Source organism: Polyergus mexicanus, unplaced genomic scaffold, assembly GCF_030449975.1.
Source record: "Polyergus mexicanus isolate NDT 795.1 unplaced genomic scaffold, iyPolMexi1.0 SCAF_55, whole genome shotgun sequence".
Taxonomy (NCBI): domain Eukaryota; kingdom Metazoa; phylum Arthropoda; class Insecta; order Hymenoptera; family Formicidae; genus Polyergus; species Polyergus mexicanus.
In genome coordinates, this window is record NW_027223375.1 from 1 (window position 1) to 14,897 (window position 14,897).

General features: G+C 41.0%; 1 protein-coding gene across 1 annotated transcript; it reads left to right on the forward strand.

Annotated features, from left to right (window-relative positions):
* The first annotated feature begins 27 nt into the window (after positions 1–27).
* Positions 28–513, forward strand: LOC138943913 (uncharacterized). Its single transcript, XM_070314818.1, has one exon. It carries the CDS (start codon positions 28–30, stop codon positions 511–513), a length of 486 nt encoding a protein of 161 aa, XP_070170919.1.
* The last annotated feature ends 14,384 nt before the right edge of the window (positions 514–14,897 follow it).

Below are 14,897 nucleotides of genomic sequence, written 5' to 3' on the forward strand. Positions count from 1 at the left end.
AACAATAGAAAGCATAGAACTATAGGAATGACACCATGTGAAGCGTCCTACGGACTTAAAACTAGTAAACTGCCTGAGAAGACGTCTGAAAGACATCTGAAGATGTGCCCAAAAGGCGCTCGAAAGGCACCTGAAAGACTAAGTCCAAGGGACACTAAGTCCGAAGAACGCTTAGTTCAAGGGACGCGATTCAAAGTTAGTGATTATGTAAGGATTAATAAATTAAAACATATGTTTGAAAAAGGATATACACCTAATTGGTCAACTGAAATATTTGTAATAGATAAAGTTTTTAAAAACATACCTCCATATTATCATATTAAAGATATGAAAGGTGAAGAGATTAAAGGAACTTTTTATGAACAAGAACTACAAAAAACTAAAATTCCAACTAACATCTATTTAATTGAAAAAATATTAAAAAAAAAAGGAAATAAAGTTTATGTTAAATGGCTAGGCTTTGATAATACACATAACCAATGGATAAATAAGAAGGATCTAATCACTTCGTAAGCGTCCTTCGGACTTAGCGTCCCTTTGGCTTAGCGTCCTTGGACTTGTATTATAATTTGTCTTAATTTATAATTAGTCTTGATTCAGAATTTAACACTCTTAATTCAGGTCAAGCACCTGAAAGGCACCTGAAAGGTTTAGTCCGTAGGACATTTAGTCCGAAAGACGCCCTTAGTTTCTTTCAATATTTTAGAAGTTCTTTTTTTTTTTTTGTTGCTTTTATGAATGATTTTGGTGTTTTTTAGTTGATTTTGATATAGGAAAAAATCTGCGCTAGAACCTTTACCCTTTTGTATACTACTCACACCACTATTCACCTTAGCTCTACCGTCTAGCGACGTTGCCCCGAGACGGGCAATGGAAAAATCCAGCAGCGCCTGCGGGATCTTATGCGCAGGATAGACAGTTTGGCCGCGCCTGCACGCCCACCTTCCTTCTTCAGGGCCGCCTAGGCCTCCGGTCCACACACTCGTAGCCGACTCAGCGACCCCTTTGCTTACCAACGCGTCCACGGGGAACCACGGGGAGGCATGTCCATTGTATCCCGACCCGGATAAACGCCCTGACCCTGTTTGGGCAGAGATTTGGGAGGAAATGTGATAAGATTTGGATGGGTAGGGGGGGAAATGACTCGGGAGCCATTGGATAACAGGTTTTTTGGAGACCTACCAATTTAATCTCTAACTTAAAATTACGCGACGCAAAGATCATTCGAATGTGCGGCTTGTCCGAGAAGATTACGGGACCGCACCTTCATGGCGGAGGACCTCGATTTTCCCAGCTGAACAATCTATCCTAAACAATAACTACGACTGCGATTCGAATCCCTTCAGCCAGAGGGACTCGCGACAAAAATCAGCGAATGCTGCATAGACCTTTGAGCTCGACACGAAGAAGTGTGCCGCCTCCGGCCATCGCCATTCGCTTTGCGGGGACATATCACGCAGAGCCTCTCTCTGCGCGTCGAAGAGTGGTCAGTTCAACAAGAAGTGTTGCACCGTGTCTGTTTCACTCCCACATATGCACGCGTCACTGTCCACGAGATTGAGCGATTTGAGACGTGCTCGGAAATCTCCGTGTCCAGTGAGGACCTGCGTGCTCCAATAATTAGTTTCCAAGGACCGTGTAGCCAGTCTACGGCGCACGTCCCCGAAAAAGGCGAACGTGGGACGACCCTTGCTCGAAGAAGCCCATTTGGTCTGCCACATGTTCGTCGCTTCTTCCCTAATTTCAGCGAAAGCGTTGTTTTTCCCTATTTCGGCGGAGATTTCTATATTCCCGATCTTGGCGTTTTTCCCTATTCTAATTTGATAACGCGCGATATTTTCTTTTCCCGCGACGACACAAAGCGATTCCCACGATGCCGTGCGATATGTGCCGGTAGTCGAAATAAGGACCCGGCGCTGCAAGGCTTTTAAAATCCTAACGTCATTTTCCGTACACAGGTCTGTCCACCCCGCGGCCGCGTAAACCACCGTCGGTGCGAACACTCCCCGGTAAATTGCGGATAGTGCTCCAAATCTTAGGCCCCAATTGGCTCTCGCTAACGCACCTAGCTTTTAAAAAAGTATCCCGACTTTGCTTTTCAAATATTGGCAATGCGTTGTAACGGGGTTACTTTTCGCGAGTGCGCGGATGAGCTCGGTCGGGATCAGGGCTCGTGAAAATGTAAGACACACGACAAGATTGAGTTAAAAGGTATCGTCTTTATTTGCCTCTTTCGGCAATGGTCGATTTACAATAGGTGGTGTGATGTTAGCGCGCGGCGGATGATGCAACGCTAGATGTAATGCGCGTTCGTTATTCGGTGCGCGCTGTTCGATATATCGAACCGCTTACGATATTCGTACGGCAAAGCCGTGTTTATTTTGACGGCACGCGAAACGCGCAAGAAACCGGGCGCGGTCGTTCGGCTCGTGTTTATTTTGACGGCGCGCGAGACTCGCAAGAAACAGGGCGCGATCGGTCGGCGCGTGTACGGCAAGGCCGTGTTTATTTTGACGGCGCGCGGAATACAATGGGATATTAGGCGACAGGTATTTCGGCGCGATGATTATAAATAGCAAGTATCGTAAAACGGTTTTGATCGATGCGGGATTATGCGCGTATTCCCAGTTGTAGGGGGAATGCGATCGGAGATCGAGTACCCTCAACCGGTCGGAGAACTCTCCGTCCCTGCTTCCGTCCGCGGAATCGAGGATAGCGAGGCAGAGTCGAGAAAACTCGACGGGGCAGCAAACTCGCAAACCCACGGTCCGGCTGGCTGGAGCGATCGGATAATAGACCGTAATCTAGGAGAGCGGCGAACACTCCGCTCTCGTCGAGTTTCGGCGGGTGACGCTCGGGATCTTCCGGCAGCGTTCGGCTGTGCTCGGTCTTCGGCGTAACGGCGGCCGTATAACGGCCGTACGGTTGTTTATCGCAACCGCGGTAATTTGTTTCTTAAAAAGGGCGCTAGGCGCTTCTCCCCCACCCGGCTGATGTTCGCCGGGCGGCAGACTTCCGGCTGACTACGTGCCGGGTAACGATGGGGAGTGCATCGTTACAGCGTTCCAACTTTTAAGAATTTATCTATATAAACGCCAAGATATTTGACGGTCTGTTTAAACCCTATTTTCGTGCTTTTAATTTTAATTATAGGTGGCCTACTTTCGAGAGTCGCGATCTTTTTGTTGTTTCTACGCTTCCTATCCGGTCGTGCTCCTCCCCGTCTGCCTATATGGTTCCTATTTATCGCGGCGCTTTTCAATATTATAGCTTCAGTCTTGCGTTCGGAGATCTGAAGCTTCGCGGACTCGCACCAATTTACGATCGCGTTGACCACCCGTTGGCCTTCAAATTTAATTTCGTTTCGCGAATCACCGTTTATAACGACGACGAGATCATCTGCGTACACAGCAAACCGATTTTCGACCAAGCCTTCTAGGAGCCGCAGAAGGCCGTCGAACATGAGGTTCCAACAGGTCGGACCGAGGACGGAGCCCTGTGGGCATCCCCTCGTGGCCCGTTTGGACACCTCCGTAGTACCGAACGCGATTTTTACTTTGCGATTATCAAAATAACTCCTAAGTACTTCGAAGACGTTCCGCGGGCAATTCCGTTCTTTTAAGCTAGCTAATACGAGAGGCCACCAGACATTGTCAAAAGCCCCGGAGATGTCGAAGAGAAGCGCGACGGCGTACCTCTTTTCAGAGACAGAGACCATACGCCGCAACTCCTCAACAGCATCCTCCGTCGACCTTCCGGGCATAAAACCGAACTGTCGATCGGAGACCCTACCCGGTGCCAGTGACGTGTCCATGAGGCGGATTTTGAGAAGTTTCTCGAAAAGTTTTCCAACTACGAAGAGGAGACAGATGGGCCTATAGGATTTTGGATCCTTCTCGTCCTTGTCCTCACCCTTCAGAAGGACTCGAAGGGAGCCCTCCTTCCAGATAGAGGGAAAGACGCCCCACTGAAGACATCCGTTGAATAGCCTAATAAACTGACCGGGAATTATCCTACAAGCGGCTTTCAGAACCGCAACCTCAATAAGGTCCATTCCTGGAGCCTTATTGTTTTTAAAGGTTTTCACCGCCACAGCCATTTCTGCCGCCGCACAGTGGGCCAGGAGACCAGGAAAAGTGGCCAAAAGTCAAGATTTTGTCGGATTTTCATAAAACTGAATATATAGAGGTTTTTGAGGTTGCTAATAACAAATATGATATCATAATCTAAAAATTCAAAATGGCGGATCCAATATGGCGACTGAAATTCGTAAAAATTGGTCAACTTTAATAAAACTGAATATATGGAGGTTTTTGAGGTTGCTATTAACCAATATGATATCACAGTGCTGGGATTTACTTGCACATTTCGGGCCGATTCCGTGGCTCACGCCTATTGCTCCTCGCTCACCGCTCGTGCGTTAGCAACGAGTCGCCAGATATGCGTAACTAAGGACCGCGACGCTTCATCTCAGGAGCGTCCGTATATAAGAATGCCCAAATATAAGACAATACTTTTAATTATAGAAAAGTATTGTCTTATTATTATATTTGGGCATTCTTATATACGGACGCTCCTGAGACAAAGCGTCGCGTTCCATAGTTACGCGTATCTGGCGACTTGTTGCTAACGCATGAGCAGTGAGTGGGGGGCAATAGGCGTGAGCCACGGAATCGGGCCGAAATGTGCAAGTAAATCCCAGCACTGTGATATCATAATCCAAAAATTCAAAATGGCGGATCCAATATGGCGACTGAAATTCATAAATATTGATCAATTTCAATGAAACTGGATATATGGGAGTGTTTGAGGTCGCTGATAGCGAATATGATATCAAAAATTCAAAATTCAAAATGGGGAATTCTACATGGCGACTAAAACTTGTAAAAATTGGTCGTTTTGCATAAAAATTGATTATCAGGACATCTTGAGGTCGCTCATGGCGAATAGAACGCCTGCAATTAGCTTAAAAGACTGATATCCAGTGTCTGCCATGCGGAGGTTTGTAGTGTATTTTAGACCCTTTTTTCAAGGTGCTTTTTGTAGTAAGTCGCATATCAATATTCGGGGTGCTTGTTTATTGTAAGTCCCCTCGCCTCTCACTATTCGGGGTGCTTGTTTCTTGTGAGTCCCCTCGCCACTCACAAACTATTCTTCTGTAGGTAACACCACTTCGTCTAAGGCGAAGATAGTTTCATTCAAACCAGTGCAATCTTCTAAAAGTTCTTCAATATCAGGATGGATAGTTTCGTCTATTTTGGGTATTAGAAACAGCCGTACTATATCTTGCGAAAAAGGTAGTCGTTTCTGTTTTTTAAGACGATTATTGAGGCTGATATTTGATACAATTGGATCTGACGTATCCATTACTCTGTAGAAGATATCTGCCATATTTGCCAAACGACTGTGCTTTCTACTATGATACTCTCTATATCTTTTATAATTTTTATTCCTGGCTTCTGATGCTTCTTCACCAAGCATTCCTACAGGCAATATGCTTGTAGAAATGATTTGGGATCCATGAATCAAAATTTTGTGAAGAGTGGATGGCATCGGATACCAAGCATAGGAAGCAATATATAGCTCAGATGTAGAAATACATAGATCATCAAAACGGATCGGATCGAGTGGCAGATGACAAGATAAGGCAATCAAAATAATCTTAAACCTCCGAATAAGTTCACTATCTAATCCGAGACAATGAGCAAAAAGATCAAGGTCTTCGAAAGCTCGACGAGCTACATTCCCATTATTACTGGTTCCACTTCCGCCTTATATGGGCATATCTACTTTCAGATTCAGCTTTTTCCAGAGAACATATTGAATATGTTTTTTTCTTTTAGTAAATTCAACTTTTTCTTCGTCAGATCTTACTTGCCATTTCTTTATCGTAATTCTATACGATATATGCAAATAGCATTCAAAAAACCTGATCCATGTATGTAACGGGCTAATTCCATACTGCAATGAATTAGGATCAGGTACAAATAATCCGTTCGAAAGATCGTTGAATTGCTTAGGAGTTGCGTGACAAATGGGACAAGTCTGCATCGATTTCGTGTCCGTGATAGTGTTTAAAATTTTGCCATCGATTAAAGTTAAAAATAGAGAAAAATGTATTTTTATGCTAAAATTTTGTAGCATGATCTCGAATACTTGCAGTTTTGCTATTTGCTGTTCAATACAAAACTTTTGCGCCAAAATTACGTCAGGTGATTCTTTAACAAACTGGAGCTTGATCGGTCGACAATGCACTAGCAGACTGTGGCGTTCGGTTATTCCATAATATAAGACCAGTAGATGTTGATAGCCGCAGTGGGATCAGAGTGGTTGCAAACAAACTTTCATCGTTTGCATTTTCTGCATCTTGATATCGTTGTTGATACATGAAATGACCGGTACTTCCATCAAATCCCCAGGAGCAAATAAAGACGACCTCAATTTCCGTACAATCAATTTTTTGCAAAGTTGCAAGTATTAATTCTGTTTGTAAGTCAACAATTCGTTTGACAGTATGGTTTGAGAGTGCCTGAACAGAAACTTTGGCTACATTTTCGCAAATTGTAATTGCTTCCTTTGGCGGCCTACATTGTGCTTTAATATCCCTAACATTATTATATGGTGGCCAAATATTAGCTCCGGAAGATTTTGATGCTAGGCGTATATTCGTATATACACTTTTAGAAAGAGAATTGTCTAAAATAAATGCCAAACCTTCCTCAGGAGTCTTTTTAACAATTAAAGATGTTGGTATATCCAGCAATTTTCCATATTTTTTTGGATGTTCTAAACTTTCTAAAATATTACGTAGAATCATATATAAGTCCTTCTGCCCTGATTGCCTTGCTGCATAGCGACCTGCCATTATAATTCGCAGAGGATCATGTTTGCATTGGACACTAATCTCGGCAACTTCTCGTCGTTGCGATCGTTTAGATTTCTGGTTAAATTCTACAGAAGGACGACCAAAACATGTTTTAGAAGGTGTCTTAACATTGATGTCAGTATGAATAGTGGGAATATGAAACTCCGAATTTAACCACTCGCTATTTTGTTGCTCGAATCTCTCTTTCATTCTATTAGCGGCTTTGTATTTAATATTACGTTTTGCGAAACGTGTTCCAATAGCTTTCCTCAATCGAGCCAGATCATCAGGTCTCACCTCCTTAATATTAATATTCTTTTTCGCCAAAATGTATTGTATACCCAAATCTATTTGACGGAAATTTTAAATTTGTTGTAGAATTTCTTTTTTGGTGAATGTGGACATTTTTACAAATGATCTGTATGTCTAAAGTAGAGATAGAGGAAGAAATAAACAAACAGACAAAAACAGAAAGAGAAAGTAGTCGAATAATATATTTAAGAACCGCTAACTATAAGAGATATTCGCTTTTTAATAACCTCAATCAAATAAATTTTATTTTTCATTCAAATCTTCAATCCTTCAAAGCTCCAAATCTTAAAATTTTGAAATAACCAGTTTATTCTTCAGTCAAATATATAGTATATATTATACATTTGATGTTATTTTACTTACGAGTTTAGACTCCACTCAATCGCCACCTTGCGGCCGACTCGGAAATTACCGAATCGTAATATATAGTTAATACATTTTGGCGAAAAAGAATATTAAGTATGTGAGACCTGATAATCTGACTCGATTGAGAAAAGCTGTCGGAACACTTTTAATAAAACGTAATATATATTTATTAATACTCTTGTTGGCATGCGATGACGGAAATGCAGTGTATTATGCGGACTTAATAATGTGTATATAAATCTATCTCTCCCTCTCTTTGAAAAGACTGCAATGATTATAGTACAGATATAATAATGCTTAATGAGTCCATTTTTCTGGTTATCACAGAATATATTTGTTTATATTAGAAAAATAATATAATGTTCATCTGCAAAATATATATTACATACTATTCAACAATTCTGAACTAAACTGTATTTTTAACATCGATTTGGTTATGGTACACAATGCGCACAAACCAATTTTTTACATCTTGCATGCGCGCATAGTCTCGAATTATTATAAAATTCTTCAAATTATGCAAAAACGGGCAAAAGTGAGCGCCATATTCTTAAAGTACATACTCAAAGGAATTCAATGGTACCTTATTAATATCGATAACTAGCGGAGCCTAGGCGAGCCACGATTTGAAAGTATGCACGAACTATCGAAATTCAGTAATATATGAGAATAAAGTTACGCCATTTTTTAATTTTTGCATTATTTACTTTGTGCTCTATTATAATGATTTGTCTATATATAATAATGGATGAAAAGTAATAGAAGATTTTTTATTTGCTGAAATACAACAGTACTAATCAAATATTTGGAAAGTAAAATCTTTGATTGCATATATGATTTTGAAAATTTAAGTTGTTGTCAAATGAAAAGCAGCCGATCAAATCGAGTGAAATTTTCAAAATAACTACTTTAGACTATCAAGATTACGACAGTGTTGTTGTTCGGGCCGGGTTTTTTCGCGCATGCGTGACAAACGCGGTATCAGTACAGTGCTTAGTTGACTAAAAAGAAGTACCATTAATCACCCGCACAAAAATATTTAATAATTGTTAAACATCTATTATAAAAATATTAAATATTCAAATAAACACATATATATTATAAATAAAATATAAATAAACTGAAAAAGGAAAGGGTAATAAAATAATTAATTAAAAAACATTTTAATATAAACAAAAGTAAAATTTTATTTTTGGCGGAATCTCGGAGAATACCAACATTTGTTGCAAGGGTAAGGAAAACTGCCAAAAACCTCACCAGTATTCTTACAAAAAATACAAAAAGTAAAAATATTTATTTGTTTAAATAAACATAAATAAAATTCATTAAATATAAAAATATCTTTTTAAAAATAATTAATTAAATAATCAATTAAATAAATAAAAAACATTTTTTCTACAAATACTAATTTTAATTATAATGTAATTTATACCATTTTTTTTTATTAAAAGACAATATAATAATTAAATAAAATAAATTCTAAAAATAATTACAAACTAATTAATTGCACATAAATATTAAAATTAATTGCACATAAAATTTGGTTTTTAGTAAATAGATATAAATTTATAATAAAACAAATTTTATTAAACTGTAAAAAACAAAACAATAATAAAGATACAATAAAAACAAAAACAACATTGACTAGATGTGTAATTGTACTTTATGCAAAATAAAATATATAAAAGCAATAAAAATGATTGTATATGACGCAAAATAAAATATATAAAAGCAATAAAAAAATATTAAGATCCATCAGATTGCAAATCGTTGCATGACTTACTTCTCTATATATTATTATGCAGCGCTAAATGTCTAGAATCTACTTCAAAAGTAGTACATTTAATATTTTCAGCCTCAAAACTTGATCGAATTATACAAATTGCAGAAACCATATCATTTGATAATCGATTCCTTTTTTTAATTTTTACATCTGTTACTACAGAAAAAATACGTTCTGCTTCGGCATTTGAATGTGGAAAAGAAAGAACTATTTGAACTAATAAATGTAAATTTATAAATACTTTTTCATCATTAAAATCTTTATATTCTACAATTTTTTTCCACATTTCATCAATTTCTAAAGAAGCTAATTCTTTTTTTTGTTCTTTATCAAAAATAGACGGTAAAATTCTCCATTCGAAAGCTAATTTAGTAATATCAATATTAATAGATTTTATTTGATTAACAATATAAGTTAAATCTTTAATTTTAACTCGACCTTCATCATATAAAGCATACTTAGGTTCTAAAAAAGATAATTGTTTAAAAAGAGTTTTATTATATGGTAAACGTTTTAACATTTGCCCAGTTGCTGTTTTATAAAAATCTAGACATTTTAGCTTTATTTGTTGACTGCATTCTGGAGATAAGGTGTTCTAAAAGTTCTCACATTCAGGTCCAACATATATATTTTCTACAGGCTGTATATTTTCTTCATTATCAATATCTAAAGATGAAATATTCTTAATTGCATTAGAAATCAGAAAATTTTGTATTAATTGTCGTATCAATTGTTGGCTACTTTCAAGTAATTTATGAATTAAAATCTTACGCGATTGAAACAAAGCATTAAAATTATTAAAAAAATGTAATGCATATTTTAAAAATAATAAATAAGCTTTAATTGAATTATCGTTTAATTCCGTTAAAATTATTTCCGCAGATTTAGTTTTATCTTCGACAACTACTAAAGTAAAATAATTTTTCAAAACATCCCAATTTTCAAGTAATCTAACAACGCACTTTTGTAAAACAAGCCATCTAGTATTTGACAATTTTAATAATTTATGTCTTTCCACATTGAAAAAGTCTTGGAATTCACCTAAAATTGCACATCTCTTTGCACTGCCGGAAATGTAAGTAGAAACCCCTCTAATTAAATTTTCACACGACGAAGGTAACGTTTCGCAAGATTTACTAGCTACAAGCGCGGAAGAATGGCATATACAATTTAATGTTATTAATCCTGGTACTTCTAATTTTAAACGATACATAAAAGAATTATTGCATCCAGTCATAACTGATGCATTATCACATGCCATTCCAACAATATTTGTTATAGGGATTTCTTTTTCGTCTAAAAGGTTTTTAAATGTTTCGAAAAGTTTGCTCGCGGAACAATTTGTAGCGTTTAATGAAACTAAATCTAATAATTGCGTTACGACTTTTTTATTTGAAGGTGAAACATAGCGAACAAGGATACACATTAATTTCGTATCTGATATATTGGTACTCTCATCAATTAAAATAAAAAATTTGCAAATTCGTAAATTCATAATAAGTTTTTTATTTTCTCTTTTAGCGATAACATTTTTAACAATATTCGCGTATCTTAATCGGCCCAGTGACATATCTTGTACAATTTTAGGATCTATACAAATATCTTTCAATAATGGAATCAAATGATCTGCGGTATAAAAAGCTACATTATGTTCGGCAAAAAATGCTGCTAATTTAATTTCTGCACGTTTGACTTTATCTTTATATGATAATATATCTTCAACGTTATCAACTGCGTTATTATTATTATTATTATTAATGTTTTTATTATGTTTGACCGTTTGCGAATGTTGAACTAAATCTGTCTTACAACATCTGATGATCTTATTACATGCAGTACAAAAAGCTTTATTTTCTACATGATGGGGAGCTAACCATTCTTTAAAATTATCCTCATGCAGCCATGCATTTTGAAAGTCTCTAACTTTCGGTCGTTTAATTGCTCCTTTTCTCTTTGCGCATGCATTATTTATAAATATACTTACCTATTCACCTTAACCTAGCCTGTCCTTATTGCCGGGCCCGCCAAGACTTTCGCGCCCAAACACTACTCCTCTTATATACACCGCTGCTTCGGCTGCCATCTACCACGCATGCGCGAGAAAACCCGGCCTGAACAACAACACTGGATTACGACAGGACATTTGCCTGACCTCATCTCTAAAGTCGACTTTTGACCACTTTTCCTGGTCTCCTGGCCCATTGTGCGCCGTGAAGAATGAGGCGTCGACTGTATCAGGGAAAACCTTCGAAACGAGACGAATTTCACGTCGTTCGAACGTGTCATCCTGTTCCCGGTCATCCGGAGTATGTACGTCTAGGAGGTAGCTGGCGGTCTCCTTTAAAGTTTTCGTGGAATATTCGCTATACCGGAGTGTGCTGAGCACCCCCTCAACTTGGAGTTTTCTCGCCTGGAGTTTATAAACGAATCCCCAGGGCTCCGAGTTATCGTGCGATGTGACAAACTTCCGCCAGCTTACAAGCTTCGCTTTCCTCACCTCTTTGCCGTATTTCCGCAAAGAAGAACGGTATTCCAGCTTTAGAGAAAGGTAAGTAGGCTCGTCCCGCCCTCTCTGGAGTGCATGTCTCTTTCTATATACTCCCTTTTTGAATATCGTTAATTCGACAGTCCACCACAGGTTGGACTTCCTAAATCGCCTCTTTCTTGGCATCGACGCGGAACAGGCTTTGGTGAGTACCGCTGCCAACGTCTCCGCCATCTCCTTTACTCTATTCGCAGAACAGACATCGAGGACCTCCAGTCTTGATCTTGAAAGATCAGTCAAGCTCTCGGAGAACTGCTCCCAATCAGCCCGACAAGTGTTAAACCTCATGTTCGCGGCACCCCAATCTCCACCTGATCCCTTTGGCACCCTCAATCTGATGTCGACTGCGTTGTGGTCGCTGGTCGTCCAGTCGGGCCTCACTTTCCAATCACTGATGAACGTGTTCATGGAGGACGACGTCAAGGTTACATCGATGAAAGACGAACCTCCTGCCGACCAAAAAGTGGGTCCTTGTCCGACATCATTTACCACGTTTATTCCATATGCTCGGATGAGGTCTTCAAATTTTGCACCTCTTTCGTCTGTCTCTTGGAGACCCCAGAGTGACGACCGAGCATTGGCGTCTACTGCCACTAACAGTCTCTTCCCCCTCAGCGAATGAAGTACCACTTCAAGGTGCCTGAGGTATTTCTCTATCTCGTCGCTGTACTGCACGTAGCACGATGCGACGTAGAAAGAAAAATTGGGAGCCTGCACTTCCACACAGACGCAATGTGTCGTGCTAAGTTGCGAGACAAACACCATTTGGAATTGAGGGTTGCAGCCCAGGGGCGTTCTGAGCGTACAGCAGCCACCCTCATATTCTTCCCTAAGCCAACGAAGGTGTGGCTCTTGCCATGCTTCTTGACGTGCAACTCCTGCAATAACAGGACGTCAAGTCGCTTTTCGGCAACAAGCTGACGCACCTCACCCGTAACTACAGCTGAACGCCTCATGTTCAAGCTGCAGTATCCTCCCGTGGACGCAAATGAAGAAGAGGGGACGCTTTTTGCCGGAGCTTATTGCAGCGGCTGTGAGGAAAAACGCGGTTTACATATGCTATGGGGTTGTAATTGGGAGACATGCGCGTATCTAATCTTATTTTCTAACGTAGGGTTTTTTGCCGAGCTATTCGCGGTACTATTCGCGGAACTAATCGCGGGCCTAATCGCGGATATTAGTGATTTATAAGATTCCCTATTCCTAATTTCTTCTTCCCGGTCGATGACTGGCAGTGAAGATCTTGTTAAGCTACTACTACTACTACTATCGCATCGCGTTAACGAAACTCGGACGGCGCGAAGGCCGCAACCTTGGGACTGTACACAAAGTCGTGTTACGTCGCGGAATCGCTCGGGCACAGCTTGGCGAGGCGCTCTCGAGGAAGCGGAGGCCGTCTCCAAGCGCGCGCACGAGCGTACTCGCGACTCGACGACAGGCACGTCCCTTGCCTCCCTAAAAGCAGCCACACTTTGCGGGAAGCGATCAGCCAGGCGGGCACTCCTCCTCACCAAAAGTTTTGAAAAATTAGCTAACATTTTTGTTCCCACGAGTACGGTGGAAAAGAAGTCGAGCAGCGCAGAGCCACTATTACACCGCCAATCCTAAATACAACGGGCGGACAGCAGGTACCCCGAGGTGGTGGACCGCTAGCGACCGCGATTTTTTCGTCTTTGCGGCCATTCAGACCATCGGCACGATCCTTAACCTTAGCTTAAGACGGGCGCCATTAGGAGGAAACGGCTACCTATCTATCTACTTATAATGCGTCGATTTCCCTACCACAACGGACGAGTTGGAAACAAACGACCGGGCGATAATAATGGAAAACATCTTCCGTGCGGGCCGGGATACGGTGGATCAATCCGGATCACCAGCACTGGCGCAAGAAACAGTAGAGAGCGTCCATCAGAAAGTCATAGTATCACTGATGCCGGCTCATGACTGTGCGGAAAAAGGGGAAAAATTTCGCTGTTACATCACTCAGCCGACACTTACCGAATCTTACTTTCCAAAGTAGGTGCGTTTTCAGGAGTACCACGAGAAGGTGGATGCACAACTTGAACGTAAGAGGCTATAGGTCCTAACGAGAGGACTGATATCGCTACGCGATTCCGCATCGCATAGCAATTCGCATCACGTTCCAACCCTGACTCTCAGACCCCAAGATCGACTCAGAACATCACCCGCGCGGACCGGAATCCAACGGACCCGTGGATCACCAGCACCGGCGCAAGGATCAGTAAAGAGCGTCACCCGGACGTCCTTAGGAGAGTCACGGTAACTCCCAGTAGATAAGGACAGTTATTGTTAGAGGGCGTCCTCCGAGGAGAAACGCGCTCGTGCTACATCGCTCCATCGGGCATACGCGACAAACTGTACCTACTGCTTCGCAGTCCTTTCATCTCTCGTCACTTTGGGTTTCCGGACACCGGCTGCCAGCATCGGTGGTTGGCTGTTGAATTCTAATCACCAAGATCATTAGCATTTATTCGTTTCGTCATTTACGCATTGCTGCGTATCAGGCAGGCAACCCGGTCGCAAGAACAAGCTCCCCGACCCCAACACCTAATCCCGGACGTCCTTAGGAGAGTCACGGTAACTCCCAGTAGATAAGGACAGTTATTGTTAGAGGGCGTCCTCCGAGGAGAAACGCGCTCGTGCTACATCGCTCCATCGGGCATACGCGACAAACTGTACCTACTGCTTCGCAGTCCTTTCATCTCTCGTCACTTTGGGTTTCCGGACACCGGCTGCCAGCATCGGTGGTTGGCTGTTGAATTCTAATCACCAAGATCATTAGCATTTATTCGTTTCGTCATTTACGCATTGCTGCGTATCAGGCAGGCAACCCGGTCGCAAGAACAAGCTCCCCGACCCCAACACCTAATCCCGGGGGCCAAATTCGAAGCCGAACTCGGCGGGCTACCTTGGGCCCGAGGACTACTGGTCCTTCTGGTACTGCCAGTGTGGTGCCTTAGTAGACTCATCCAGTGGTCCGGAATGATACCAGGATCGGTCATAGG